The sequence below is a fragment of the Tauraco erythrolophus genome, unplaced genomic scaffold (assembly GCF_009769465.1).
Source record: "Tauraco erythrolophus isolate bTauEry1 unplaced genomic scaffold, bTauEry1.pri scaffold_45_arrow_ctg1, whole genome shotgun sequence".
In the NCBI taxonomy this organism is placed as follows: Eukaryota; Metazoa; Chordata; class Aves; order Musophagiformes; family Musophagidae; genus Tauraco; species Tauraco erythrolophus.
The window spans coordinates 471,903-498,335 of NW_028238615.1; the positions used below are offsets into that span (position 1 = coordinate 471,903).

The window sequence follows — 26,433 nt, forward strand, 5'->3', positions numbered from 1 at the left end:
ATGATGAGAGGGACTGTTGTGCTCCTGCAGTGTCCTGCATGGAAGTGCATGGGGTGAGGCTGCGTGCATCAGGTGTGGAGATGTGGAAAGGGCTGGGGACAGAGGGGAAGCAGCTGTCCAGTGCATAAAGGGGCCTACAAGAAATTTGGAGAGGGGCTTTTCACAAGAGTCTGTAGGAACAGGACAAGGGATAACAGCTTTAAACTGAAAGAGGGGAGATTTCGATGGGATCTAAGGAAGAAATTCTTCCCTCTGAGGGTGCTGAGGCACTGGCACAGGTTGCCCAGAGAAGCTGTGGCTGCCCCATCCCTGGCAGTGTTCAAGGCCAGGTTGGATGGGGCTTGGAGCAACCTGGTGTAGTGGAGGGTGTCCCTGGCCCTGGCAGGGAGGTTGGAACTGAATGATTTTTTTTTAAGGTCCCCTCCAACCCAAACCAGTCCATGGAGCTACAGCTTTTCACAGAATCAATGTAGAGAGCTGGAGAAGGACTCACGTGGAAGCAGAGACCAGGGAAGGATGGTGATGCTGCTGACAGCGACTGACAGAAGAGGCTGTAGCAATGTCCTGGGAGGGATGTAGCACCAGTGCAATGAGTGGTGATGTTATTGCCTTTACAGGTGAGGAGCCTGGGGAAAAATAAGGCAGGAAAAAGAACTGAACCAGTGCTGCAAAGTGCTTATCCCTGTTCTGGCATATCTTCAAGGAGGAGGAAAGAAGTGAGATCTTCACGCCGAGGCACCAGACTCATCGTTTTCATTGCCCTTCGAAATCTAATCATGCATTACCTTTGAATTGCTAATGAAAACCGAGTCTTTAAGCAGGCAGGGCAGCACAGAGCAAGCATGTCCCCAGGGAACAGCAGCCACATCCTGGCTTTCCTGCTGACAGGCATTCCTGGGATGGCTCGTTTCCACCGCTGGGTTTTCTTCCCTTGCTGTCTGATGTATCTCCTCACAATGCTGGGAAATGGCACCATCCTGCTGACCGTGAAGGCAAATCAAAGGCTCCACCAGCCCATGTACTACTTCCTTTCGATGCTGGCCACCACGAACCTGGGCCTGACTCTGTCCACCCTGCCCACAGTGCTGCGCGTCTTTTGGTTTGGCACCAGAGAGATCAGCTTCCCGGTCTGCCTCACCCAGATGTTCTGCATCCATGCCTTCATGGAGTCCTCGGTGCTTCTGGCCATGGCCTTTGATCGTTATGTGGCCATCTGGAGCCCACTGAGATACTCCTCCATCCTCACCAGTGCCAGGGTTGCAAAGATTGGGCTGGGGATGGTCTGTCGCTCTCTGACACTGCTCCCACTTATTTGCCTGCTCACGCGACTGCCGTTCTGCAGGTCCCACGTGCTGTCCCACTCTTACTGCCTGCACCAGGACATGATACGGCTGGCGTGCACAGATTCCACCCTGAACAGTCTATATGGCCTGACCCTGGTGCTGTTCGTGATCCTAGACTCAGTGCTCATCGCCTTCTCCTATGCCATGATCATCAAGGCCGTGCTGGGCATCACCTCCAGAGAGGAGCAGACCAAAGCCCTCAACACTTGTGTCTCTCACTTCTGTGCTGTCCTCATTTTTTATGTCCCCATGGTCGGTCTGTCCATCATACACCGGTACAGGAAGAACGCTGCACCCTTCAGCCACGTGCTCATGGCCAATGTCTATCTTTTTGTGCCACCTGTGTTGAACCCCATCATCTACAGCATGAGAAACAAGCCCATTCGCAAAGGCCTCCTCAGGCTCCTGTGTCAAAGACTGGCCTGACCTGGCCATGGCCAGCAGCCCAGGAGTCCTTGAGAAGTAGGAAGCCTGCCTACATGCAATGTCCATAAAAAGTGACAGGTCAATCAAAAGCAGGAGTTTAAGAGATGGAAAGGGCAGCATGCAAAGGATGCTCTGTCAGCAGAACGTGCTCTAAATGCATCAAAAGCAGGAATCCAGCTAGGAAACTGGTGGACCATTGGTGACCAAAGGTGAGAAGCATACTCAGAGGTGACAGGGCCAGAGCAGAGAAGTTCAGTGAATTATTTGTATTGGATTTCTATACCTGACACTTTCTTCCTAGCAAATGGATTAGAGGATCTTGATCAGTTAGAACTAAATATGGAGGAGGGCTTACCTCAAAGAAATACCCGTTAAATACCACTAACTCCCAGGACCAGGTGTCGTTCACCTTAGTGTCTGGAAGGAGCTCAGGTGTGAAGCTGCAGAGCTGCTGGGCAGGATGCATCACTCTCTTGCAAATGGTCATGGTGCTGCAGGGTGGATCATCCCTTCCACTTCACCTGCCAGAATGGATGAAGTCACGAAGCGTGTGGGTGGACACAAACTGGTAAACACGTACAGGTAAAGCTCTTGCAAAGTCATCCAGGCTACTGCAAGGGGGAACCTGCCACGATGATCCGCTGGACGTTTGTGAGTGCAGCTCCAGCTGGAGGGATCCTGTGGCCATAATACACATGGATGCCCAAAAGCCTTTGACTAAACGCTTTCAATGGAATTCCTTTGGAGGGGGATTGGAGGAAGCTCTCTTCTAGGGATGGGAAGTTGGTGAAGTAAGGGTAGGTCGTTTTCAGTCCAGAGGCGAGTCAGCAGTGGCCTCCCCAGGGGATCTCTGCTACTATTGATTTTATTCTGCCTTGTCACCAGTGACCTGGACGAGGGAGCGCACAGTGAACTCTCAAAGCTTGCAGATGGCACTAGGTCAGCCACTGGACTGATAGCAACTGTCTCCTGTGTTTTGATGAGATTGTTAAAACAAACATTAATTGCAATAACAATAAATTCTTGGCTCCACGTAGAAGGTGTGCTTCCTTTTGGTGTAACGAGCTTCTGGGTGTACCACAGCCCCAACACACAGAACCACCACAAGGCCTGGTAGCACCTGAATGTGATAAGCTCTGATTTGGATCACAAGTCCTACAGAAGTGGCTCTCAAAGGAAGGAGTTTGAAGCAACTCTTGCTGCATGGTGGTAGGTATATGGAATACATCTGTGGTGGTAGGTATATGGAATACAAACCCATGAAGGTTTGTCAGACCCAGTGCTTATCTTCTTTGGGTCACATCAGTGAAATTTTATCACTGATGACCAGTCAGGTCTCAGCAGGACTTGGAACACGTAGGGTATTTTTTGCTGGTTTTCTGTAATTTCCCTTGGGCATTCATGTGCCAATTTAGAGTTCAGTAAATACCAGTATTCCTTGCTTGTTCTCAGTAATGACAGCTTTCTGTAAGGGAAAAAGAAGGCAGGATTTATTTTGGCCCTTCTCAGCCCCTCCTGGGATGGTAGATGCTGCAGACCTGTGAGGAAGGCACTGGCCTTTGATGTAGAGCCCTGGGCACAGCAGGGCTGCTGCCGGTGACTGCGTTTCGTTCTAAGTGCATGGCACTGCTTCACCTCTCTGGTTTCTAACCTCATGCCAAAGCCATCCTCTTCGAAGAAATGGAAATGGAAGCAGAGAGAGGTATAGGGAGCAGGCAGGATATTCTGGGGTGAAACCAATGGCAACTATGGGCTTTTGGGTGATCTGAGCCACTCTTCTCCAGGCTCTGTCTTGACGAGATCTCCTCCTGGGTGATAGGGGCTTAAACCCAGTGCCCATGGAGGCACCTCGTTTCAGGAGTCCCTGGTGGGAGCTGGCACTCTTGTTGCTGTACTGGGGCATGGTGGAACTGCGGTGCAGTGGCTGAGCTGCACCCACTCCCAGCAGCTGGGGATCTGACCTGAACCCTCGTTGCATGGAATTCTGCTCCCATTACCACTGGATGGTATTGCGAGCCCAGTGGTGCTGCACAGGCTCCGTTTCTGTTGGGCGTCTGCATGGAGCCATTAAGTGGCTGGTCCAGGCAGAGCAGATCAACCATCCCAGCTGCTGTGACTCTGCAGCACCCCAGAGTGGGCTGGTTACAGGCCCTGCGAAGCGAAAGATCTGGTGACTTTCAGCGCCAGCAGCATGATCACAGCTTTCAGGCATGTCTTGTTGGTGCTGGAAGTGTCACCTGGCTGGAACGAGGGGGCTTTGCCATACACCCAGGTCCTCAGACACTTCACAGCCTTAGCAAGCCTGGCTGCAGGTGTCAAAAGCTTGAATAAACAGCTGCTGCACAGACGTAGATCTCTGCTCCAGTGCACGCTGATGTACTAGAGGCCAGATGGCTGAGCACATTTCGGAAGCATTAGATTTTCCCTGCAGATACCTGCCCAGGCAGTGCTGGCCAGGAGGATCAACTCCCTCATTCTGGTAGGAGCTCTGGGTCCTGCTGAGCCAGTGCTGTGCTGAAGGTGGGAAACCTTGACCCTCACAGCTCCATTGCTGTGTCCTCCTTGTCTAAAAAGAAGAGCCATTAGCTTAGGAACCTCAGGCAGTAACAGCTCCTGCAATACTGACCAGGAACGTGTAGAAGACTGTAGATACTGCAGCACTTCTTTATACAGCAAAGAAAATGCCATGGGCCTAGAAACAGCGTATGCTTCATCTGCTGCGTGAAAAGAGCTTAAAGGTTCAGGATCCTCAGCAGCCAAACGGATGACAGGGTGGAGTAGAGAGTATCTGAACTTTTATTCATCTGCTGTTCTACCATACACAAAACCTCTTGGGTCTTCTGTGTCCTACATCAGTGCCTTCTTGGAGTGAGAAGTTTGCGTATCCCTCTGCAGATCTGTTTATTTCTTACACCATAACAAACAGGGTACAAGCAGGTAGATATTGGCCATGAGGACATAGAGGAGAGGCAGGTTTCCCAAACCGGTACCCCAAGACAAGCCAATCATCGGGATATAACGAATTAAAAGAGCACAGATATGAGAGACGCAAGTGTTGAGATGCTCTTCTTGGAGGTGACACTCAGCACAGTCTTAATGATCATGACATAGGACAGGATGATAGACAGCAAGTCTAGGCCAAAAGTTGCCAGGACAACAAATAAGCCATGCATAGTGTTCATCTTGATACCTGCAGAGCGCAGTTGGAGTAAGTTGGGGTGCAAACAGAAGAAGTGAGGCAGCACGTGAGACCTGCATAGGACAGCTTCTTCAGAAGTATCGGCAAGGGGACCAAGAGGCTAATGCTCCTCACCATGAGTCCCAACCCGATGACACCTATCCTGGTCTTGGTCAGGATCTTTGCATGCTGCAAGGGGTTGTAGATGGCCATGAAGCAGTTGAAGGCCATGGCCCAGAGCAGTGAAGAACATCTGGGTGAGGCAGGGAACAAACCTGATCTCCTGTGAATCAAAGAGGAGCACACTCATCCCTCTGCGGAGTGTAGACAGAGACACACCAAGCTCTGCAATAGCCAGCGTGGTCGGGAAGAGGTACACGGGCTGGCGGATGCTGCACTCTGCTTTGATGACAGAGGGTTGCACTGTTTCCCAGGATGGAAGTAGAATCACAGAGTCACAGAATGGTTTGTGTTGGAAGGGACCTTCAAGATCATAGAATCATAGAATGGTTAGGGCTGGAAGGGACCTTCAAAGGTCATCTAGTCCAACCCCCCTGCAAGGAACAGGGATATCTCCAACTAGATCAGGTTGCTCAGGGCCTCATCCAACCTGGCCTTGAACGTCTCCTGGGATGGAGCATTCACCACCTCTCTGGGTAACCTGTTCCAGTGTTCTACAACTCTCATGGTAAAAAATTTTTTCCTAATATCCAACCTGAATCTACCTCCCTCTATTTTAAAACCATTACCCCTTGTCCTATCACAGCTGGCCCTCCTGAACAGCCTCTCCCCATCTTTCTTGTAGGCCCCCTTGAGGTACTGGAAGACCGCTATAAGGTCACCCCGGAGCCTCCTCTTCTCCAGGCTGAAGAGCCCCAACTCTTTCAGCCTGTCCTCATAGGAAAGGTGCTCCAGCCCTCGCATCATCTTCGTGGCCCTCCTCTGGACCCTCTCCAACTGGTCCATGTCCTTCTTATGTTGGGGGCTCCAGAACTGGACGCAATACTCCAAGTGAGGTCTCACGAGGGCAGAGTAGAGGGGGAGAATCACCTCCCTCGACCTGCTGGCCACGCTCCTCTTGATGCAGCCCAGGACGCGGTTGGCCTTCTGGGCCGCAAGAGCACATTGCCGGCTCATATTGAGCTTCTCGTCCACCAAAAGATCACCTAATTCCAACCCCCCTGCCATGGGCAGGGACACCCTCCACTACACCAGGTTGCGCAAAGCCTCATCCAACCAGGACCTTGAACACTTCCAGGGATGGGGCAGCCACAGCTTCTCTGGGCAACCAGTTCCAGTGCCTCACCACCCTCATTGTGAAATATTTATTCCTTATATGTAACTGAAGTCTACTCTCTTTCAGTTCAAAGCCATTGCCCCTTGTCTTATCCCTACACACTCGTGTCCAAAGCCCCTCTCCAGCTTTCCTGTAGCCCCTTTAGGTACTGGAAGGTGCCGGAAGGTCTCCCTGGAGCCTTCTCTTCTCCAGGCTGAAGATCCTACGAGAGAATTCACACAAATCATGAAAGAGTAACCATGCCATGAAACAAAGGTTTCTTCACGTCTCTCTCTCACTCTGGTGATGAGGATCCAGACTTCTGAGTTTGCTGAGACAGAGACAGGAGATTTATCTTTGTGATCAGTTCTCTGCAGGGAGACCTACAGTTCCCAAAAGGCAGAAAGCTTATGGAGATGGAGGGACAGAGTAATCAGTTGTTGAATTATGGGCTTCTCTATGGCAGGACAGAGAGAACTGATTAGTAGATTGACAGATGTGACACCATATTGAATGTGTTGCACCAGAGGGCAAAGACTGGAGAGGTGGCCTCCTGGATGAAGGATGAAAGCAGACTTGTATCTCATTTTATGGCTATGGAGCAGTGATTTGGTAAAACATATTTGCCTGTATATAGGGATAGTCAACTTATGTCAGTGTGGTGCAAGCTGTTAGCAACGCTCTGCCTCTGATAGGTCACTCCAAATCGTTGCATCAGTGAGGATTTCTGATATTTTTTAAAGGGATTACGTTTCCAGAAGACTTTTGGAATTGGCTAGCTCGGGATTATTGTAGGTTTTACTTTCCTTACAAAACTAATGTTGAGGTTTAAAATTGAATTCTGCCCATTTCCTTCTACAAGGACAGTCACCATTCCCATCTGAGCACCATCCCACCACACAGTCCAGCAAACACTCTTCATGTAAGGAAAGTCACTTCAGGAATATCTGTTGGAGATACTCAGCCTTACAGTGTAAATCTTTTAATCATGAGAGGAATTTTTTTTGAACAGTGACAGACTTTTAACAGTGAGGAATCTGACTTCTGAGAGGGGTGAACTCTCCATCTCCCCATGGTGCAGAAGCCAGACTAAATGTCTTTATCCCAAGTTTCATCACAGCATGGATGAAACTCCCCGGACAGCGGTAACAGAGGAGACAACCAGGCAATTTCTGCATGAATGCATTGCTTAAAGTGCAGGTAGAGAGGACGGTTTCCTCCATGAACAAATAGGCACAGCGTTAACTTTCGTTAAATTTACCAACATCATCAGTAAATGATGAGCACAGTTTGAGGCACATTAACATGTTTCAGCTTCCCTTGCGCTGGAAGAGGATGACCACCCTATCGTAGAGCTTCTTGGTTTTCACCCCATAAACAATGGGGTTTAACATGGGGGGGACCAGCAGGTAGAGATTGGCCACCATTATATGGACACGGGGAGGGATGCTGTGCCCAAACCGGTGGGTGAAGAAGCTGAAGATGGCAGGGGTGTAGAAGACAAGGATGACACAGACATGGGATGCACAAGTGCTGAAGGCCTTGAGTCGTGCCTCTGTGGATGGCAGCCTCATGACCACCAGCAGGATCATGGTGTAGGACACAGAGATGACGATTGTGTCAGATCCTGTCACTAGTAAAGCCACAAAGAGGCCATAAATGGCATTGACTCTGGTATCCCCACATGCCAGCTTCACCACGGCCATGTGCTCGCAGTAGGAGTGGGGGATGATGTAATGCTGACAGAAGGGCAACCTATGGATAAGGAAGCCAGAGGGACTCACCAGAAGGACCCCACGCACCAGCACCAGGCTCCCCAGGGCCACCACCACTGGCAAGGAGAGGATGCTGGAGTGCCGCAGCGGGTGGCAAATAGCGATGCAGCGATCCAAGGCCATGGCCATGAGTATGCCAGACTCCATCATCGAGAAGGTATGAATAAAGAACAACTGCACAAGGCAGGAGACATACCCAATCTCCCCAGAGCCCAGCCAGAAGATGCTGAGCATTTTGGGGAGCATGGATGTTGACATGACCAGGTCAGTGAAGGCCAGCATGGCCAGGAAGAGGAACATGGGCTCGTGCAGGCTTGGATCTGTCTTTATGATAAAGAGAAGGGTGATGTTGCCCAGCACAGCAATGGCATACATGATGCAGAAGGGGAAGGCGATCCAGAACTGCTCCTTCTCCAGCCCAGGGATGCCAACGAGTAGGAAATAGGGAGGGTGGGAGAGACCAGTAGAGTTCAGAGACATGGAATCCTGCTTGTCTCTTGCCTCCACTGAGGGCTCCTGCATCCTGTAAAAAAGCATCAAACACCCTCGACCTGATCTGGTCAGTGGCACACACAGACCAGCACGAGGTACAGTCTAGAAGTTCAAATTCACTGCCCAGAGAGCCAGCCCTGTGACGGCAGCTTGAGCTAGCTCAGGAGAGACTTCTGAAGCAAGTATCCTGCCAGTGTCCACCTCACATGCTCTGTCTCACTGGATGGAGTGGTCCTGGAGCATCAGCCTGGCTTCCTCCTGCACCAACCCGAACGAGAAGACTGCCCAAGGCGCACACCTGATCCTCTCCAGTGTCTAAGGGTGTCCAGCCCAGGAGTGCAGGTGAAAGCTGGTCTGAAGGAAAGCTCCTGGAGCTGTGCGCAGTGGGGATATGAGGCCATTGGCACCAGCCCTACAGCTCGAAGGCAGCTTTGCCCTGCCCTGCCCTGCTCCCATGCCAGCAGAGGCCAGGACGGCTGCCTCAGTCACGCAGCGCCCACTGCCAGGGCACAGACGAGCCGGTGCCCCAGGAGCTGGCACCCCCTCCAAGGCCGAGCTCCGGCCATCTCCGTTCTCCCCGCTGCGGAGCCTGCAGCTCGCTCAGCCCCCGCACGTCGCCCGGCTCCTGCCTTTGCCCTCGGAGCGGGACAAAAGGCTCCCTCGGGAAGCCCCGCAGCACAGGTCAGCCCAAGGCTGCTGAGCTGCCAAGAGCCTTCCGAGACCTTCGCGGGGCCCCCAGCCCTGTGCCCAGAGCCGCAGGGCGCAGAGGGGCGCAGGGGCCGGCAGCAGCCCCCCCGACGGGAGCGGGGCTGTTCCTGCCCGGGGCCCGGGGCCGGCCGAGCCGGCTGCAGCCGCGGGCTGCGCTCCCGCTGCGTCCGGAGCGACATTCCCACCGCGCCCAGCGCCGCCCAGCACGGCCCAGCACGGCCACCAGTCACCGGCTGGAGCGGGGCTGGCGGGCTGTGCCCGGACCCTCACGGGTACGTGTGGCTCGGGGTCGCCGGCTCTCCGGGAGAGCTTTGCCGGGGCAGGCTGTCCTCGTGGCTGTCAGCGTGCCAGGAACGGAAATTCCTGCTCTTTTCCTTCCTTCCTCCCGCCTCCTTCCTCCCAGCTGCCTCCGTCGGCGCTGCTTTACCAAAACTGCCTTTTCCGCGGCAAACGGCCGGGCCGGGCAGGCGGCTCCCGGCAGGAGCAGCGTGAGGACCGGAGCTGCCCGCAGCTCCGTGCCCGCGGCTGCCCAGCGCTGCTGCTGCTGGTGCCCGGCAGGGGCGATGCCCCCGAAGCGCTTATTGCGGGGCACCGGGTGCTGCCAGCCCGAAACACTCACCTGCTGCTGCGGGGCTGCAGGCGGGACTCTGCGCTGCAGAGGGCAGGAGAAGTTTGTCTGTCTGGCAGATAAATACAGCAGGGAGCTCCGCATGTCCCCTGCTGCTGAGCAGGGCAGGAGAGGGAGAAACGGGCAGCTTTTAACCCCCTCAGCGCCGATCACCTCCCACACAGCTGCGCCCTGCCCAGGTTTGTTTCCCTTGGCTCGCAGTCATTCGGTTGGCAATCAATAATCAACAACTGCTCGTTGATCTGGAGGAGTTTCAAGAGCGCCGGGGTAGTTCAAGGCTCAGTCCCAGGACAGGGCTGTGATGAAACCGGCAGCAGCAGGAATTAGGAATTCTTTCCAAACAAGGGGAATCTGTCCTTCCTCTGCTGCGTTTCACCCACAGCTGTAAGACAGGCTCCGACAGGGAACCAGTACCGTCATTCCCGTTACACAGCTGGAGAATGGTGGGATGCTGAGAGGCAGCTCTGAGAGCCCTCCGCGTGCTTGCTCAGGAACTCTCACTGCTGCGGGGCCGAGCACCTCCCTGTGCTGTTTCTGTGGAGTTCACACGATCGAGCATCGCTGTGCCAGCTCTTTGGCAATGCCCGTTCCAGTAAGAAAGCAAGTGGTGCAACTAAAACCCCCTTCCATGACTGGGGAATCGTACCAAAGCCCAAGCAGCCTCCCGAGACAGTCTGGGACAGGAGCAATGCCAGAGTGTGCCAAGACACCACCTCCCCAGGCTGGTCCATCCTCCCCTCTGGCTCTTGGCCCTGCTGATGGAGGAGACGTGGGATCAGATGCCCCGTGCTCTGGTTGGGGTTTTCCTGCTGCTGCAGGGCAGAGGTGACCTGGGGCATCAACAATGGACATTTCAGCTGGAAAGCGGTTGTCATAGTCATGGGCAAAGACACACATTGAGGAAGAAAGCACATTCCCTTCCTTCCCCAGCAAAGCGACACTCCATGACTAAAGTTTGGAAACAACATGGAGAGCAAGAATCCCACATGGTTTTCATTGGTACCCAGGAGAAATTCATCAGGCCTCCCTGCTCTGAGGCTCTATTGGCAATTGGAAGAAACTGCTCCAAACTCCACCAAATATCACGGTCGTTCAAGGCCCTGATGCAAGAGAGCACGTGCCTTTGGTGAGGTGCCTCTTTTAGCACACCTAGAAGTTATGGACAAGCTACGAGAGCCCCTGAGTGCAGCACTCAGACTGATCTTCTGTCCTCCTGGATGGAATCCACTGTTCATTGCCTGCTTTCCATGTGTCCCTCTTTTTCTCAAACAATCTATTTCTTTGTCACAGCTACACTTGCTTGTGTTATGCCAGTGTGTACGGGGGCAACAGGAGCACACGTCACGCAAAGGAAGGTTGCCCAGAGGGCTTGTGCTGCCTCGATCCTTGGAGGTTTTTAGCACACAACTGGAGAAAACCCTGAGCAAACTGGCCTGACACGAAAGGAAACTTCTCCTTACAAAGCTTAGACCATCAAGCAGACTTCCGCAAACATAGAATCACAGAATGGTTTGGGTCGGAAGGGACCTTAAAGATCACTCAGTTCCAACCCCCCTGCCATGGGCAGGGACACCCTCCACTACACCAGGTTGCCCAAAGCCCCATCCAACCTGGCCTTGAACACTGCCAGGGATGGGGCAGCCACAGCTTCTCTGGGCAACCTGTTCCAGTGCCTCAGCACCCTCACAGTAAAAAATTTCTTCCTTATATATAACCTAAATCTCCCCTCTTTCAGTTTAAAGCCATTGCCCCGTGTCCTGTCACTACACACCCTTGTAAAATGTCCCTCTCCAGCTTTCCTGTAGGCCCTTTAGGCACTGGAAAGCTGCTATAAGATCACCCCGGAGCCTTCTCTTCTCCAGGCTGAACAGCCCCAACTCTCTGAGTCTGTCTTCATAGCAGAGGTGCTCCAGCCCTTGGATCATCCTCGTGGCCTCCTCTGGACTCATTGCAACAGCTCCATGTCCTTCTTTTGTTAGGTGCCCCAGAGCTGAGTGCAGTACTCCAGGTGGGATGTCATGATAACTAACAACAAGAGAAGAATTTAAACCAAGAAGAAAAAGAAGAGATTGCTTGTTTCTTTCTATTTATGAAGAAACAGATTTATTTTTAATAAAGACAAAGAAGATAAAGTTTTTCAATGTATTAGGAAAAAAACCTGGAAGTATGTTTCGTCTGTATGTGTATGTTTCATTGTAAATCCTCTTGTTCAAGATCTCAGGATCTTTAAGTTTTTTCAAAATATGAAGTGGTGTGTTTATCCTTAGAGATGTTCAAAAGCTGCCTGGACACAGTTGTGGGCAACTGGCTTTAGTTGGCCCCACTTGAGCTGGAAGATTGGCCAAAATGACCTTCAGAGGTGCTTCCAACCTCAACCATTCTATGATGGTGTGAAAACAAATGCACTTTGCTTTCAGGCCTTCTTCATTGGCCTTATGGCTTGTTGGCTTCCGTTGTATTAAAAGAGTTTTGTAGTAGTGTCCCACCGATAGAAGAGTCATGAGAATAAAGAGAGGAAGGGCTGTCGGGTACTCTGTTTCATGGGGAATACCTAGGAAGTATAAAAACCCTTGAAATTTCAAGATCTTGAGTTGAATTGATAATTTCTTAGGAATTCCAAGCACGCGTGAAGTCAAAGATATGAAACACCTTCGACTTGGAAATACCACTCCTTTCAGCTTGGAAATACTGTGTTTATAACTTGTTTATTTTCTCTCATGAGAGGGTATCATTTTATTGAATGTAATTATTAATTGAAATTATTTTCACACTTTTTTCCAGTAACTCTGATTCTGAAGTTTTCCCAGAGTATTTGCTACAAGGACGCTGAGCTGTCTTGACTGATCACCCAATGGGTCAGAACAAGACCACAGAGGTGGGGGACCTCTGCAGCGCGTTTCTGCATCTATAATGTAATTATTTTACTTAGAGATTGTTGCTACAGCCAAAGTTTCTGAAAAAAATCTTGCTAAAGTGTATTTGGAAAGTGAATATGCCACAAGCAGAAACCACAAATTAACCAAATAATCCAAAAATCACTTTAGCCTTCACTAACCACTGCTATTGTTACAAGTGAGACTGGAACAAAGAGGTGCAGTGTCAGAACATCTTTATTAGTTTGCTCAGGCACTTTTCGTTCCCACGATGCTACCTGCTGGATCAGGGTTAGATTTAGATCGTTGTAGTAGAGTCACTCCAAGTTTAGTGAGGGTAAACACTCTTGGAAGGAGTTTGCAATTGTAATTTACTTTTTCCTTTGTGGTAGCATCCTCAGAGTGTCCTACCGTGTGCTAGGTGCCATACAAACAGAGGATAGTCCTGCACCAAAGACTCTGAGTGCAAAACAAGACAAACTGGTGTGAGGAGCCAAGCACAGGTCAGTGGGCAGTCCTGTCGTTGTAAATGTGAATTAAATTCAGGATTCTCCTCTGTATCTGTTTGGTCCTCGCCCCGTAGATGATGGGGTTGAGCACAGCGGGCACCAGGATGTAAATGTTGCCCATGATGATAGGAACCAGTGGAGGCAAGTCTTTCCCAAACCTGTGCACCACGGAGAGCCCAATCAGGGGCACGTAGAAGGCCAGGACCACACAGATATGGGCAACACAGGTGCTGAACACCTTGAGCCTCTCCTTCCATGATGCCAGCCGCAAGACAGACTTGAGGATCAGGATGTAGGAGAGACAGATGAGGATGGCATCCAGCCCCATGACCAGGAGGATGGCAGTGAGGCCATACACCATGCTGGGGGTGGTGTTGGCACAGGCCAGGTTCATCACGTCCTGATGCAGGCAGAAGGAGTGTGACAGCCTCCGGGACCTGCAGAAGGGAAGGGGCAGGAGGAGCAAAGGCAAAGGCAGGAAGAAGAGGACTCCCCTGGCCATGGCTACCAGTCCTATTTTCGCTGTTGCAGCGTTGGTGAGGATGGCAGCGTGTCTTAGCGGGTGGCAGATGGCCACATACCGGTCCATGGCCATGGCCAGGAGGACAGTGGACTCAATGGCCGAGAGGGTGTGGATGAGGAACATCTGGACAAGGCAGGCACCAAAGCTGATCTCCCTGGTGTTGAACCAGTAGAAGGAGAGGACGCGTGGCACCGTGGATGTGGACAAGGCCAGGTCAATGGCAGCCAGCATGCAGAGGAAGAAGTACATGGGAGCGTGCAGGCTGGGCTCCGTCTTCACAATGATCAGCACCATGCAGTTGCCTGTGACCGCCAAAATGTACATGGAACACAGGAAGATCGCCATCCAGAAATGAGCAGCCTCCAGCCCCGGGATGCTGGCCAGGATGAAGGAGGATGTGCTGAGGTCAGAGCTGTTGGGGAAGGGCATGGCACATGGGGTGAAGAGTGGTCGTGCTATGCCATGGCACGTCCCCCACTGCAAGGGAAAGAGAAACAGGAGCTTTATAAATCCTTTCCCGTGACTGTGAATCCTGTGGGGCTGTGCCTGGGAATCTTATAGTTGCCATACTGATACAGAGAGCTCCTCTCATTTCTTTAGCCCATTATAGCTACATACAACAACATATAGAGCCACAAAATGGATGGCATTTAAATTTGAGCAGGAATTACTTGAATTCTCTTAAATGCAGAACACTGTAAAATCAACATTTTAAATTATAAACTCAACAGCTGAACTTGATTTATCTTATTTTTCAAGGGCAAAATTAAAAAAAAAAACCCACAACATTTTTAGTGCTTCCTGTTAAAGTTCTGCTTGAGTTTTTCCACATATGCTATGCTGCTCTGGGAGAAATGTGCTCTGTGAAAGTGGCTGTGCTGCCTCCTGTGGTCCACCGCTCCCAAGTACTCCAGACTTGCACAGTGAGATGCACATATTTATTTGTTTGCACGCACAAATTGGATTTTCATCCTTCACACTTGAAAGCACATAGGAAAATATCAGAATATCTGTAGAGGGAAAAAATGTCTCATTATTCACCTTATTCAGTACCTGTAAACTTTCCGGGAGTGCTGTGATCCAAGGAGAATGGCCAGGAAGATACTCGAGAGCCTTTGCTTTAGGTGCCCTGCTGTCCTCAGGGATCAGATTTTTTCAAATATACTGGGATTTAAAAAGCGTTGGGATGGAGCACCCAAGGCTGATGCAACAGCGGTGTCGGAGCCCCCGTGCTGCACAGCCCAGCCTGGCATGGGAGGGCTCGGGGTGCCAGACCCTGCCTGGCTCCCAGCCCTGAGCTCTGACCGCAGAGAAGAGGGGGATTAGCCTGACCCCCTGGGGAGTGTGGGACCTCACCCACCCACCCACCCCGATGGACCTGGCAGCACGTCAGTGGCCAGCTGTACCCGCACTGGAACAAACCCGCCGCCCCCCCTGCCCTGTACGGGCACCGGGAGGTCGGGCACATAACTGCTCTCCGCTGAGCTTCCGGATTAGGGATGGCTCCTTTCATGCCCTATCCACGTAAAACCAGAATGCAAAAGGCTTTTATGGCAAGCTGTGCAGGCTGTTGATATCAACAGTTTAAAAGTAACATTTGGTTGTGAAAATGGAGGGTTTTTCATTGCACATTAAGACGCAGATGAACGAACGAAGCACCCCAGTAACCACCAGCAAGTATCTGAGCCAGCTTACCTGCCCGCCACTGAAGGGCAGTTGGAGTGTGCGTCGCGTTGGGAAACATCTGCCATCTGGATCATTTCGTTTGGGAGAACGTGTCTGTGAGAGACAGGCACGCAAAGTGAATAATTCCTGCATGTTCCAGCTCATCTTTAGTTCTTTGGCACCAATAAATGCACCGACATTTCCAGAAGTGACTAATGATTTTGGATCGCTAGTGGGATGAAGACCAGGTGCTGTAGGGACCTTGCTTTCTGTAGAGATCAAAACTGGGTCTGTGTCTTTAAAAACACCAGTAAATGCAGATTTATTTTCCTAGGGTGCTCCTCCCACCAGTAAGCTCCAGTAACTGCATTTAACAAGAGGTGAGCACATTCAGACAGTAACACCATCCAAGCCAGAGGACCACTAGCAACAGCCACAGCAACTGATCTCTGGAAATGCTCCTGAACATTGACCAGACTTGTCCCATGGAGCCAAAATTGGCCTGAGACCAACTTCCCAGGATGGAGCAGGTGATGGGACAATCTTCACCATTTGAATCCATCTCTCCACTGCTCCCTTCTACGATGTGGCAGTGAGAGGGAAATATATATACCCCCTCAAAAGCCCTCTGAGCCATTTTGAATATGCAGCCATTTTTCCATATCATCTCATCAGGGAAAAAAAGGTACACATCAAGCCAAAATATTACTTCAGAGAGAAAAGACAAATTAAAAACACAAGGCATCACTCAAATTCAAAGCATTTTTGATTCAAAATTAAAATTAATCTTAATTGATGGTTTGATCAAATGTGGTTTGGGGTTTTTTTCCTAGCTGTTTGTCATCACTTGTAAGCAGAAAAGCTGTAGTTGCTTGTAGCTCTGCTGCTATTTTATAAATACGCCCAGGTCATAGAATCACAGAAGGGTTTGGGTTGGAAGGGACCTCACAGACCATCCAGTTCCCACCCCCCTGCCATGGGCAGGGACACCTTCCACTACACCAGGTTGCCCAAAGCCCCATCCAACCTGGCCTGGAACACTGCCAGGGATGGGGCAGCCACAGCTTCTCTGGGCAACCTGTGCCAGTGCCTCAGCACCCTCAGAGGGAAGAATTTCTTCCTTAGATCCCATCGAAATCTCCCCTCTTCCAGTTTAAATCTGCCGCCCTTTGTCCTATCAAGGTCCTGGCTAAGCCAGTCGCCCTGGGCGGGCACTTGCTGTATTTGGGGTCATACAAGCTTTGCCAGTACTAAAGTGAGCAGGACATGGCTGGAGCCTCATCCCACATTCATCCACACCGTTAACCCATTCCTTGCCTCCAGGGCCATCCCTGGCTGCTGCCAGCTAGCCCTGCCCCAGGCAGTGCCCAGGTGTGGATGAGGGGGTAGCACCACCACTGGGCTGGGGAGTAGAGCCATCCTGGATAGGAAAGGAAGAAAGGATAGACGTAGATGTGGCCAAGAAGCACCAGGCGTCTCCAGGACAAAGAACTATACTTATCCCTCTTTTAATTGTAGTCTGGACAAAACCACAGAGTGCAGCAGGGACTGCAGCGTGGCCCCACATGAATGAGGGTAACAGGAGAGTTTTCCAGGGCAGAGGAGATGCACAGCTCAGAGAGGACTTGAGATGGGAGGAGCTGGCAATGGGAAAAAAACGGAGGTGGTAGGAATGGCCTTCCTTCTCCTTCTCTTTCCTATTCTTCCTTTCTCCCTCTCTCTCTTTCTTTGTATCTGTCTCTCTCCATCTCCCTTTCCCTCCCCTTCCCATCCTTCTCCTCTCCCTCTCCTCTAAGAGATGTCTCTGATGTGTCTCACTGCTCTTCCCGTGCCTCATAGGAAATAAATCCATTGGCAAGTACTGTAAGTGATCCCATGGTACAAAGCTGAGAGCTCAGGGCATCACAGAATAGGAATTAGCAGCTTTAAGAGGTTCATCTATCTCTTTTTTCTCTCACACAGATGTTAAACCACAATTAAGTTTCCCATTCCCAGAGGCAGCCAGAAAGGTTGTTGAACATACGTTCCTAAAAGAGAGTACCTTATATAGAGATTCCCAAATCTTGAGCGTCTGCTTGGTACCCTCCAGCTACACAGGTTGGGAAGCAAACGAGGAGGCAGATGAGGCTCTGCTGAACCAGGTGATGGAGATGCACCAAACGCACTTGCAAGCCATGGTCTCCACCTGTGCTAAGAAATCTCCCACACGTTTCCTCCCTGGCTGTTCCCTTGGAACGCTTGCTTGCTGTGGCACAGGGTCCTTGGGCTTTTGCTGTTTTGGAGAACGGCTGTAGCCAGGAAGCACTGATGTCCAAGGAGAAACTCTGGAAGTTTTCAGAGTAGGAAGCAGTGCTGTGCAAGGATCCTGCAAGGTAAACACTTCTCCTGGAAAGCTCTTGTCTAGGCTTTTCTGCTGAAGGTTGTGTTTGTTCCCTTATGTTGATCTTTTCTCTGATAATAGCTGCCTGCAAGCACCAGGTTAGACCTTACATGTTTTGAGCAAAGTGTGCTCCAGTGCAGTGCTATCTCAACGCAAACGGGACCTCCACTGCAAGACCTGCTGTGCCAACCCTCAGGCAGAGGTCCTGGAGGTGGTCTGCTGAGCAGTATTGCATCCTGTGCAAGGCCCCACTGGGATCCTCAGCAAAATAACTAGCATGACATGAAACAAACAGTGGCCTGGGAATGTTCCCCTCGGGAATCTTCCCTTCTCCCTTTCCATTTTTCTATGGAGATTTTCCCTCGTTATTCTTCTATTCCAGGTGCAGTTATGTGTAGAGCAGAATAGAAAAAGACACTGGTTCTGGGCTAGCATGAGGTGTGCACTGCTTAGCAGCAGGTAGAAACAGTCCAGTTATGCTGTGCAATCCTGTCCCAATACCTTCTATTGCTTCACTCTGCCAAGGTGAACACTGACCATTTTTTCCTACTTTCCACCGTAGTCCAAACTGGCCAAAATATGATCTAAGACCAACAAAATCACAACTCCACAATTTGGAGGCGTGAAAGATTTTGAGTCATTTTATCCTGTCCATGCGAGGAAGCAAGCCAGGAGGATCATGAAACCTTTCTGCATGCCTGGCTGAGACCCATCCTACAGCAGAGCAGTAAGATGCTGGGAGACGCTGTCACCTCCCATCTGTGGACTGACCCTGGTGATCTCCTCCTCCCATCTCTCTGGGGCAGACAGTCAGTACCTGGCAGGTATCGGCTGGAAGATTGCAGTACATGGTCCATGGTGTCAGAAAGTGTAGCCATTCATATTATATTTTTGAAACCCCTTTTTTCAGTGAGAGAGCTAGGCACACCAGACCCCCAAGCATCATCCTGATCCATATCTAATTCATACAATCCTATGCTCATCTACAGCAAATCCTGAAGGTTTTAAGCAACTCCAACCTAATATCGTTGCATCATAAACAGAAAAAAATGGCTTCATCAAGTCTTTTGACCTTTTACAACGAATAGATGTCTTTTATTGAAGATACTGCTCACATACATTACATTCAGTACAAAACAATGTCTAGAATGTTAGTCTTGGCTAGACAGTAAGGCTCAATGACATCAAAAAGAGATGGAAAAGCAGCATTGTTTCCATCACTGTAGATGTGTATGACACTTTAGAAAGACAGATGAAGGCTGAGTCATTTTTTAGGAGGACCGGGAGTGCTGCAGGCCCACTTAAGAGGACATAGTCTTCAGAAGATGCTCTGTGCTCAGCCTCTGGACCTGAGCTCCATCTTGTGGGATGTTTGCAGCTGAACAAGTAATGACTGGGATATTCAGAGTGGCTCCAAAATCTTGGCCCAAGCCCTGTCCTTTTGAGCTTGCTGCCTGGGTTAACTGTGCCTTAACAAGCAGTGTGGGGATGATGACCCCATGCAAGGAAGTCTGAGTGAAGCTTACATGCTATTATCTGGCTATTAGAGTTTGCATAACGTGTTGCAGAAGTTCCTTGATCCATCCCATAGCATAACTTGGAAAGAGAAAGTCATGCAGCCCATTTCTCTGTAATTGTCTCCCTCTAATGAGGCTTCCATCTGTATGTGCCACTGGAATTGATGCTTGAGGTGTTCACAGGCTGCTGGAAGGGATGAAAGCATCCTGCTAGGACAAGACGTGGAAGATCACAGCTCTGGGTTGAGGAACAGGATCTGACTGAATCTGCAGTTCTTTCACCTGGCAGTGACCCCTGTGGATGGAGCACCAAGAAACCAGTCCACTAGCTCTGACCAAGAAACCAGTCCAGTAGCACTTTCTGGCAGAACTGGTGGAGGAAGCTACCAGGCAGATTCACTCTTCCTCCGCAATGCCCTGAGCAAAGCCTCGTGGATGTGGCTGGATTTTATGCTGTAGATAATGGGGTTGAGAGCGGGGGGAATTATAAGGTAGGTGTAGGCCACCAACGTGTTAACCAGAGGAGGCACATTCTTTCCAAAGCGATGGATCATGGACAGTCCGATCATTGGGATGAAGAACACTAGAACAGCACAAATGTGGGAGACACATGTATTCAAAGCCTTGAGACACTCCTCCTTGGTTGCAAGGCCAATAACAGTTTTAATGATCAGGATGTAGGACAGCACAATGAAGATGAAGTCCATCCCCACCGTTGATAAGAGAATAATCATACCGTAGAAGACATTGACTTTTATATCTGCACACGCTAGGTTCATGATGTCAGGATGGAAGCAAAAAGAATGAGAAAGTTCAGTCTTCCCACAATAGTTTAGTCTCTTGAGCAAGAAGGGTATGGGAAGGAGGGAGACCATACCTCGCAATACAATTGCCAGACCTATTTTTATGACAGTCGTCTTGGTCAGTATGGACGGGTGTCTCAACGGACGGGAGATGGCAATGAAGCGGTCAAATGCCATTGCCAGGAGCACAGAGGATTCGATGAAGGACAGTATGTGGATGAAGTACATCTGAGCGAGGCAAGCATCAAAGCCAATCCTTCGCATATTAAACCAAAAAATGCCCAGAGTAGTAGGCAGTGTACACAGAACCAAGCCCAGGTCAGTGACTGCCAGCATGGAGAGGAAGTAATACATTGGCTCGTGAAGACTTTGGGTCTTCTTTATGATGAATAGGATCATGGAGTTTCCCAAGAGAGCAATAAGGTACAGTGCACAAAAAGGGATGGAGATCCAGTGGTGAAGGGCTTCCAGGCCTGGGATGCCCATCATGAGGAAAGCTGAAGGCTGATAGAAGGAGCCATTGAATTCCCACGTGGTATGTGAGTCATGCTCCATCCCAGCTCAGCTCTCACATAACCTATACCTAAAACAAATTAACAACAAAAACTTCACACAGTCGGACTCTCCACTGAATATAAAACCAATGACAAGCACTACATCCCTCCACCCCCCCACCAACCTATGGGGATGCTCCCGTGCTGTTTAGGGCACTGTTACGGCAGCGTCACACAGGAATACATTCTTGTTTATCCATTGAACTATAAAATGAAGGAAAAGGAAAGACATTTTTCTTAAAAAAAAAAAAAAAAAATCTTAAAATTGAACTGAAAACTTTCTTGGTGAGTGCTACAGTTTTGCAGTTGTGCCCAAATTCCACAGGATGAGATGCTCTACTGAGCGAGCAAATGCTTTTTCTAGGTCATTCCAACCAAGACTAAGCTGCGAAGCAGCTGGCTTCTTTTTGATGCCAACTGGAGACAGAAGGACGTGAAAATGGTGAAAGTTTAACCCTGACGTCTCAGTTAAGAGATCAACATTGGAAACAAACGGCAAAACACAACAGAGGATCAGGCACTTGGGTGCCACTGCTCTCAGCACAGAAGATGGCCGCCAGAGCGAGGTGGGTTTTCAGTGGTTCCCACATCCAAGTTGTTGCTCATTTCGTATCCTACCTTACTGTCAGGAGAAGGGAAATAAATGGGCTAAACCCCACTTGTGTGGTGCCCGTGACTCTTACTACCAGCAGGCGAACGCAAGCCAGAACGCAAGAAGTTGCAGGTTCAGAAGCACTGGGGAGGTGTCTGTGGAAAGTTGCTGAGTCCCAATTAGAGGGGAGGAACACAGGGCATATGGTGGGTTTTCTACACAGGGATCAAGAGTAGGAGGTGAGTGAGAAATCTAGCAGATGTCTACTCCAGTGAGCTCAGCATAAGGCCACTGAGATGGATGAGGGTTGGGGCAACGCCCCAGGATAAGAGACCAAGGAAAGAGGCTGCTCAGCCTGGCGAAGAGAAGGCTCTGCGAGGACCCAACAGCAGTCCTTCCCTCCCTGCAGGGAGGCTGCCGAGAAGGCTGAGCCAGACTCTCCGCAGCAACGTGTGATGGGTGGGTGACAGACAGCTGGGTTTATGGGATGGGGTTTTGGCAGCCATAGAGGGGCTGCAGAGATGGCCCCTGTAAGACGCTGCAAGAAGCTTCCTGGGCTCCAAAGCTGGTCAGGTTGGCCTCTGGCCAGGGCAGAGACAATCAGTGGCTCTGCGAATGCCGTATTTAAGACGGGGACAAAGGAGCCCAAACTGGGGCTGGACCTGCAGTGAAGAGAGGGGGAGGCGGGGGGCTGTCCCCTCCCAGCCTACTGGGCAGACGGCTGCCCGCATGGGGCCAGTGCTGCACGGCTGGAGATGGCCATGGTGGCACGGCTTGGAGAGCTCCGACAGGCCCCGCTCCCGAGGTGCCCGCTGGGCCGAGTTCATCCTGCTGGGACTGCCCAGGTTCACTGAGCCCGGAGCGGCTGCAGCGGAGAGAGGACTGAGACCCAAGAGAAATGGCCACACAGACACCACCAGGTCAGTGAAGATGGAGGGAGAGAAGGTGTGCTGGAGCTGGGATTGCCCTGCGGTCTGTGGTGAGATGGCAGCAGCCCCTCTGCCACCCACGGAGATTAACGGTGGAGCAGAGACCCACCCGCAGTCCGTGGAGAACCCCACGCTGGAGCAGAGATGCCTGTGCCTGAAGGAGGTTGTAGAGAATGGTCTCCGTGAGCTGCTGGAGACTGACGACAAGACGGAGAGGCATCTGAAGCCCATGGAGGACCCCACACCAGAGCAGGTGGCAGCTAAGAACCTGTGACTGTGGGGAAGAAGCCCACAATGGAGCAATCTGATGGGTAAGGATTGCATCCTGCAGGAAGGACTCACATTGGAGAAGTCTGTGGACTGTCCCTTGAGGAGGGGATCCACTGGAGCAGCGAAAGCCTGTGAGGAGTCCTCCTTTAAGAAAGGAGCTGCAGAGACCACATGTGATGAACTGACCTGCAATCCTCCCATTATTCCCTGTCCCCCTGCGCTGGGGAGGAGGTAGAGCTAGGAAGAAAGGAGGGGTGGAGAGAAGGTGGGTTTTTTTTAAGTTCTGGATTTGTTTCTTGTTATCCTCTCAAGTAACCGCTAACGAATTAAACTGATTTTGTCCCCAGGCTGAGTCTGTTTTGCCCAGGACCATGGTGGGTGGGTGATCCCTCCCTGCTCTCGTCTCACCCTCAGGCCTTCTGTGACATTTTTCTCCTCTCACCTCCCTGAGGGGAGCAGTGAGCGAGCGGCTGAGTGGTGGCTGAACCACGATGTAGGTCCAAGTTGGAACAAGGGAGGTTTACACTGCACATAATGAGAAACGTTTCCCCACGAGGATGTCAAGCGTCGGAGCAGGTTGCCCAGAGAGGCTGTGCAATCTCCATCCTTGGAATTTTTCAAGACCCAACTGGATAAAGCCACGAACAGCCTCATCTGACCTCGTAGCTGGCCCTGCTTTGAGCAGGACTTTGGACTGGAGATCTTTGTAAGTCTCTCCAACCTGAATTATCCAACGAACCTATGAGCCTGTGATCTTACCACAGGTTTCAGTCCACTTGGAGGACTAAGCCACCTCAGCACAATCCAGGCTCCTAACCTGCACATGACAATGCACCCTAGCATTGTCCATGCTGGAGAGGCTGACAGGGTCCCCAGGCCCTCTCTGTACCTTCTGTGTATGAGCGACTGGCTGGGTGGATGGGGGAAAGCAGAGAATGTTCAAAACGAGCTAATTAAAGGAACCTGAGGTAGTGGAGGGTGGCCCTGCCCATGGCAGGGGGGTTGGAACTAGAAGATCTTTGAGGTCCCTTCCAACCCAAACCATTCTGTGATTCTATGAAAAAAAACCCAAACATTTATGGCTTTAGTCTTAATGTACCTTCTGCAGGATACAAAAGAAGCAGGTCAAAGAGTGCCTGAATTATGAGCAAGAGGGTTTACTACAACACAGTTCATTTTTGAATAAACACACATATCTTCCATGATGTATTTATTATGTTCCTAATATTATTTTGCTCCATTAGACTCTCAACCTGCTTGAGAGTCTAGTGTGGCAATAAATCCCAGAGAGCTTAGCAAGGACAAACATCTTCCTGCTCCAGGGCAAAAGCAACACGTAACTGATGGGAACTGGGGAAGACCCAAAGTCATTCCGTTTCCTCCTTCACTGCAAAGCTACGCTTGAGTATCAGGAATCGCCGTGGCCAGCAGGCAGCCCCACCACGAAGGGACACATCACAGCCCTTCTTCAGGAGAACCTCGTCAGCACGTGAGACAGCACAGGTGTGGATGAAGCTGCCTGCCAAAGGGCATCAACAGTGGTCTATGGTGGCAAAAGGAAGCTGTCCAGAGGTACCTCTGGTCCTAAGTGGCAGCTTGGAGCTCCCCAAAGGTAAGAGCTGTCCCCTTCTGCCAATCCAGCAGCATCCGAGCTGCGAGAACTAACTGCAGACTCATGCAATGCAGTCTCATCTGGAGGCTGGGTTAAAAAACAAAACAAAAACAAAAAAAAACCCCGAGTACGTGCATGCACGTGTGTCTGCCTGTCTCCCTTACAGCAGCATCTGGCAGATATCCAGAACTCTCCAACGTATTGAGACTCAAGAGGTTTCCAGGAATATGGAGGTGGGTAAAGAGGAGAGACTGTTAGAGCACAGAGGGAAAGAAAGGACTGGTGGGAACTCACTGGGGTCTGTAAGCAACACCTTTCTGCAAAGCTGGCTTTGTGGGGCACTGCCAACTCCTACCACGCTACACAAAGTTATTTAGAAATGGGCTTTACCAGCTCTGCTCCTCTCTGAGCTACCCTGGTTTGTTACGTGCTCCTGTGTGTTACAGACACAGATCTCACTCCAAGCTGGTTTTTTCCCCTCCACGATTTGTGTGTGTGTGTGTCTATAAGTAATATATCCACAAATATATAAAATGCACGTATAAAATATATAAACAAGCATGAATGGTGGTTTATGTCTATGTACATTTGTACGTGTATATGGGCCGTACAGCACACACGTACATATGTCACACCTCCCAGTTGACTGTCATGGGAGAGCGATGACACCTTTCACACTGCGGCCAAGCCCTGGTGAGGAAACAGACCTCCACTTACAGGAGGACACAAATTCGAAGATTAATGTCAGCCCCTGGGCAATGTTCACTGCTGCCCTGGTGAAGGCGTCCTACCACCGTCCATCTGCCCGGCGCCCAGGCACTTCTGCTCCCCAGGAGCTGCTCCAGACTGCCCGGCGGAAGGGGTCAGGCACGAATGCCGATGGCTCATGGAAGACACAGTGCTGTCCCTCCTTCTCCAGCCCTCAAAACCACCTCCTGATTTCTCGCCTGCCTCTGACTTCGATTTTCACCAATAACTTAAGCAAAGTACTGGTGCTTTAAGGGCTTCTTCTCAGCGTAGGCGAGAGCAGGGGCTTGGGAAGGATGAGACCAAAAGATCTACTTTTTTCCCAAGGGGAAACTTTGCTATTTTAACAACCACATCGCTGCCAACTCAAGCATCCAAGCAAGGGCTTAACTGCCCAGCGAAGGGAGGGGGGTTAGCAAAGGGACTCCGGGGAAGCGGCACCCACAGACCTGAATTTCTGTTGACTTTACAAGCAAGAACAGGAACGTGCTGTTCCCACCAGCTGAGCGGGGCCACCAGACGGTGGAAGACCCATTTGACTCTTCCATAAAGCCCTCAGCACAATGGCAAACGGCACCGCGATGGCCGGACCTTCCTGGGCAGCACTGCCGTGCCAGCGCTGCCCGAAATCGCAGTCGCCCACTTTCTCCTGCACACCCACCCCAGCAGGTCCCGTGCACCTCCCCACCCGTGTTGGTGTCCGGCCCCACAAACCACAGCCACCACACCAGCAAACGAGGAGTGCGATGATGGAGAAGCTGCTAATTGCCCAGGGTACTCACCCAGCGCAGCGGTGGGGGTCCGGGGGCTTCACGACCTTCGCAGGCAGCACCACCCCGTTGCGATGCAGTGGAAGAACCTGTGCCCGTGTCCTGGCATGGGGAGGGCAGCGCTTATAACGTGCCCCGAGGACTGACCCCGCCCCACCAACCGGGATCCACGCGGAGCCCGAGCGCCCCGTGCGTAAACAGCGTCGGGCGTACCAATGAAAACGGAGTGTGGAGCAAACGATCTTTTCCCTTGATGATGCTCTCCCAGCAGGCATGGTTTTCCTCCAGATAGTTTATTGGGTGACACGTTTATAGCTCCCTGTGATTTATGGCTGGCAGCGCCGCAGCACGCTGGCAATACACGTAATTTTTATTGTGAGAACGGATCTGTAATGCAAATAATGATAAATTTCGCAGGGGTCGTGCTTACAGCATCTCTCCGAGGGAATAACGGAGGTGAAGTTCCAGCTATCCCCCCCCCTCCCCGTGACCGCAAATGTTTTAATTAAAACAAAACATATTGCACAATAAAAGCAAACTAAATATGCCGAAGCCAAACACAGACGCATTAGTGGATGTCCTCTCAGATGACTGTTTTCTCTAGATGTCTCTTGGTAATAAGTTTATCTTTGCCACCTCAGCTGCGAGGTGGAAGTTGCCATTAACCCCTCTTTCTGTGGCTACCAAACCAAGACACAGGGGAGCTAATGGGTTTGCCCCTTCTCCTCTGAGGTGTCTACAGTAAATACAGCCACTGGACCCAAGAGATACGTCTGTGGTCATAAACCAGACTGTGCTGGGGCACTGCCCATGATGGACACCAGTACGTTGTTGTCACAGTCCCTGTGCTGACCTGAGCCAAC

At 50.9% G+C, this 26,433-nt stretch overlaps 4 protein-coding genes across 4 annotated transcripts in view; 1 reads left to right on the top strand and 3 right to left on the bottom strand.

Moving 5' to 3' along the window:
- Positions 1 to 842: 842 nt before the first annotated feature.
- LOC104374224 (olfactory receptor 51G2) overlaps positions 843 to 26,433 on the top strand; it is a 41,868-nt gene continuing 16,277 nt past the window's right edge. The window contains exon 1 of the mRNA XM_086630647.1: positions 843 to 1,618. Coding sequence (XP_086486773.1) covers positions 843 to 1,618 — 776 coding nt within the window. The remainder of the gene's footprint in view (positions 1,619 to 26,433) is intronic.
- On the bottom strand, positions 7,534 to 8,535 carry LOC104374226 (olfactory receptor 52R1-like). The gene has a single exon (XM_009980293.2). It carries the CDS (start codon positions 8,533 to 8,535, stop codon positions 7,534 to 7,536), a length of 1,002 nt encoding a protein of 333 aa, XP_009978595.2.
- On the bottom strand, positions 13,204 to 14,160 carry LOC104377647 (olfactory receptor 51E2). Its single transcript, XM_009984487.1, has one exon. It carries the CDS (start codon positions 14,158 to 14,160, stop codon positions 13,204 to 13,206), a length of 957 nt encoding a protein of 318 aa, XP_009982789.1.
- On the bottom strand, positions 19,677 to 20,651 carry LOC104377646 (olfactory receptor 51G2). The gene has a single exon (XM_009984486.1). It carries the CDS (start codon positions 20,649 to 20,651, stop codon positions 19,677 to 19,679), a length of 975 nt encoding a protein of 324 aa, XP_009982788.1.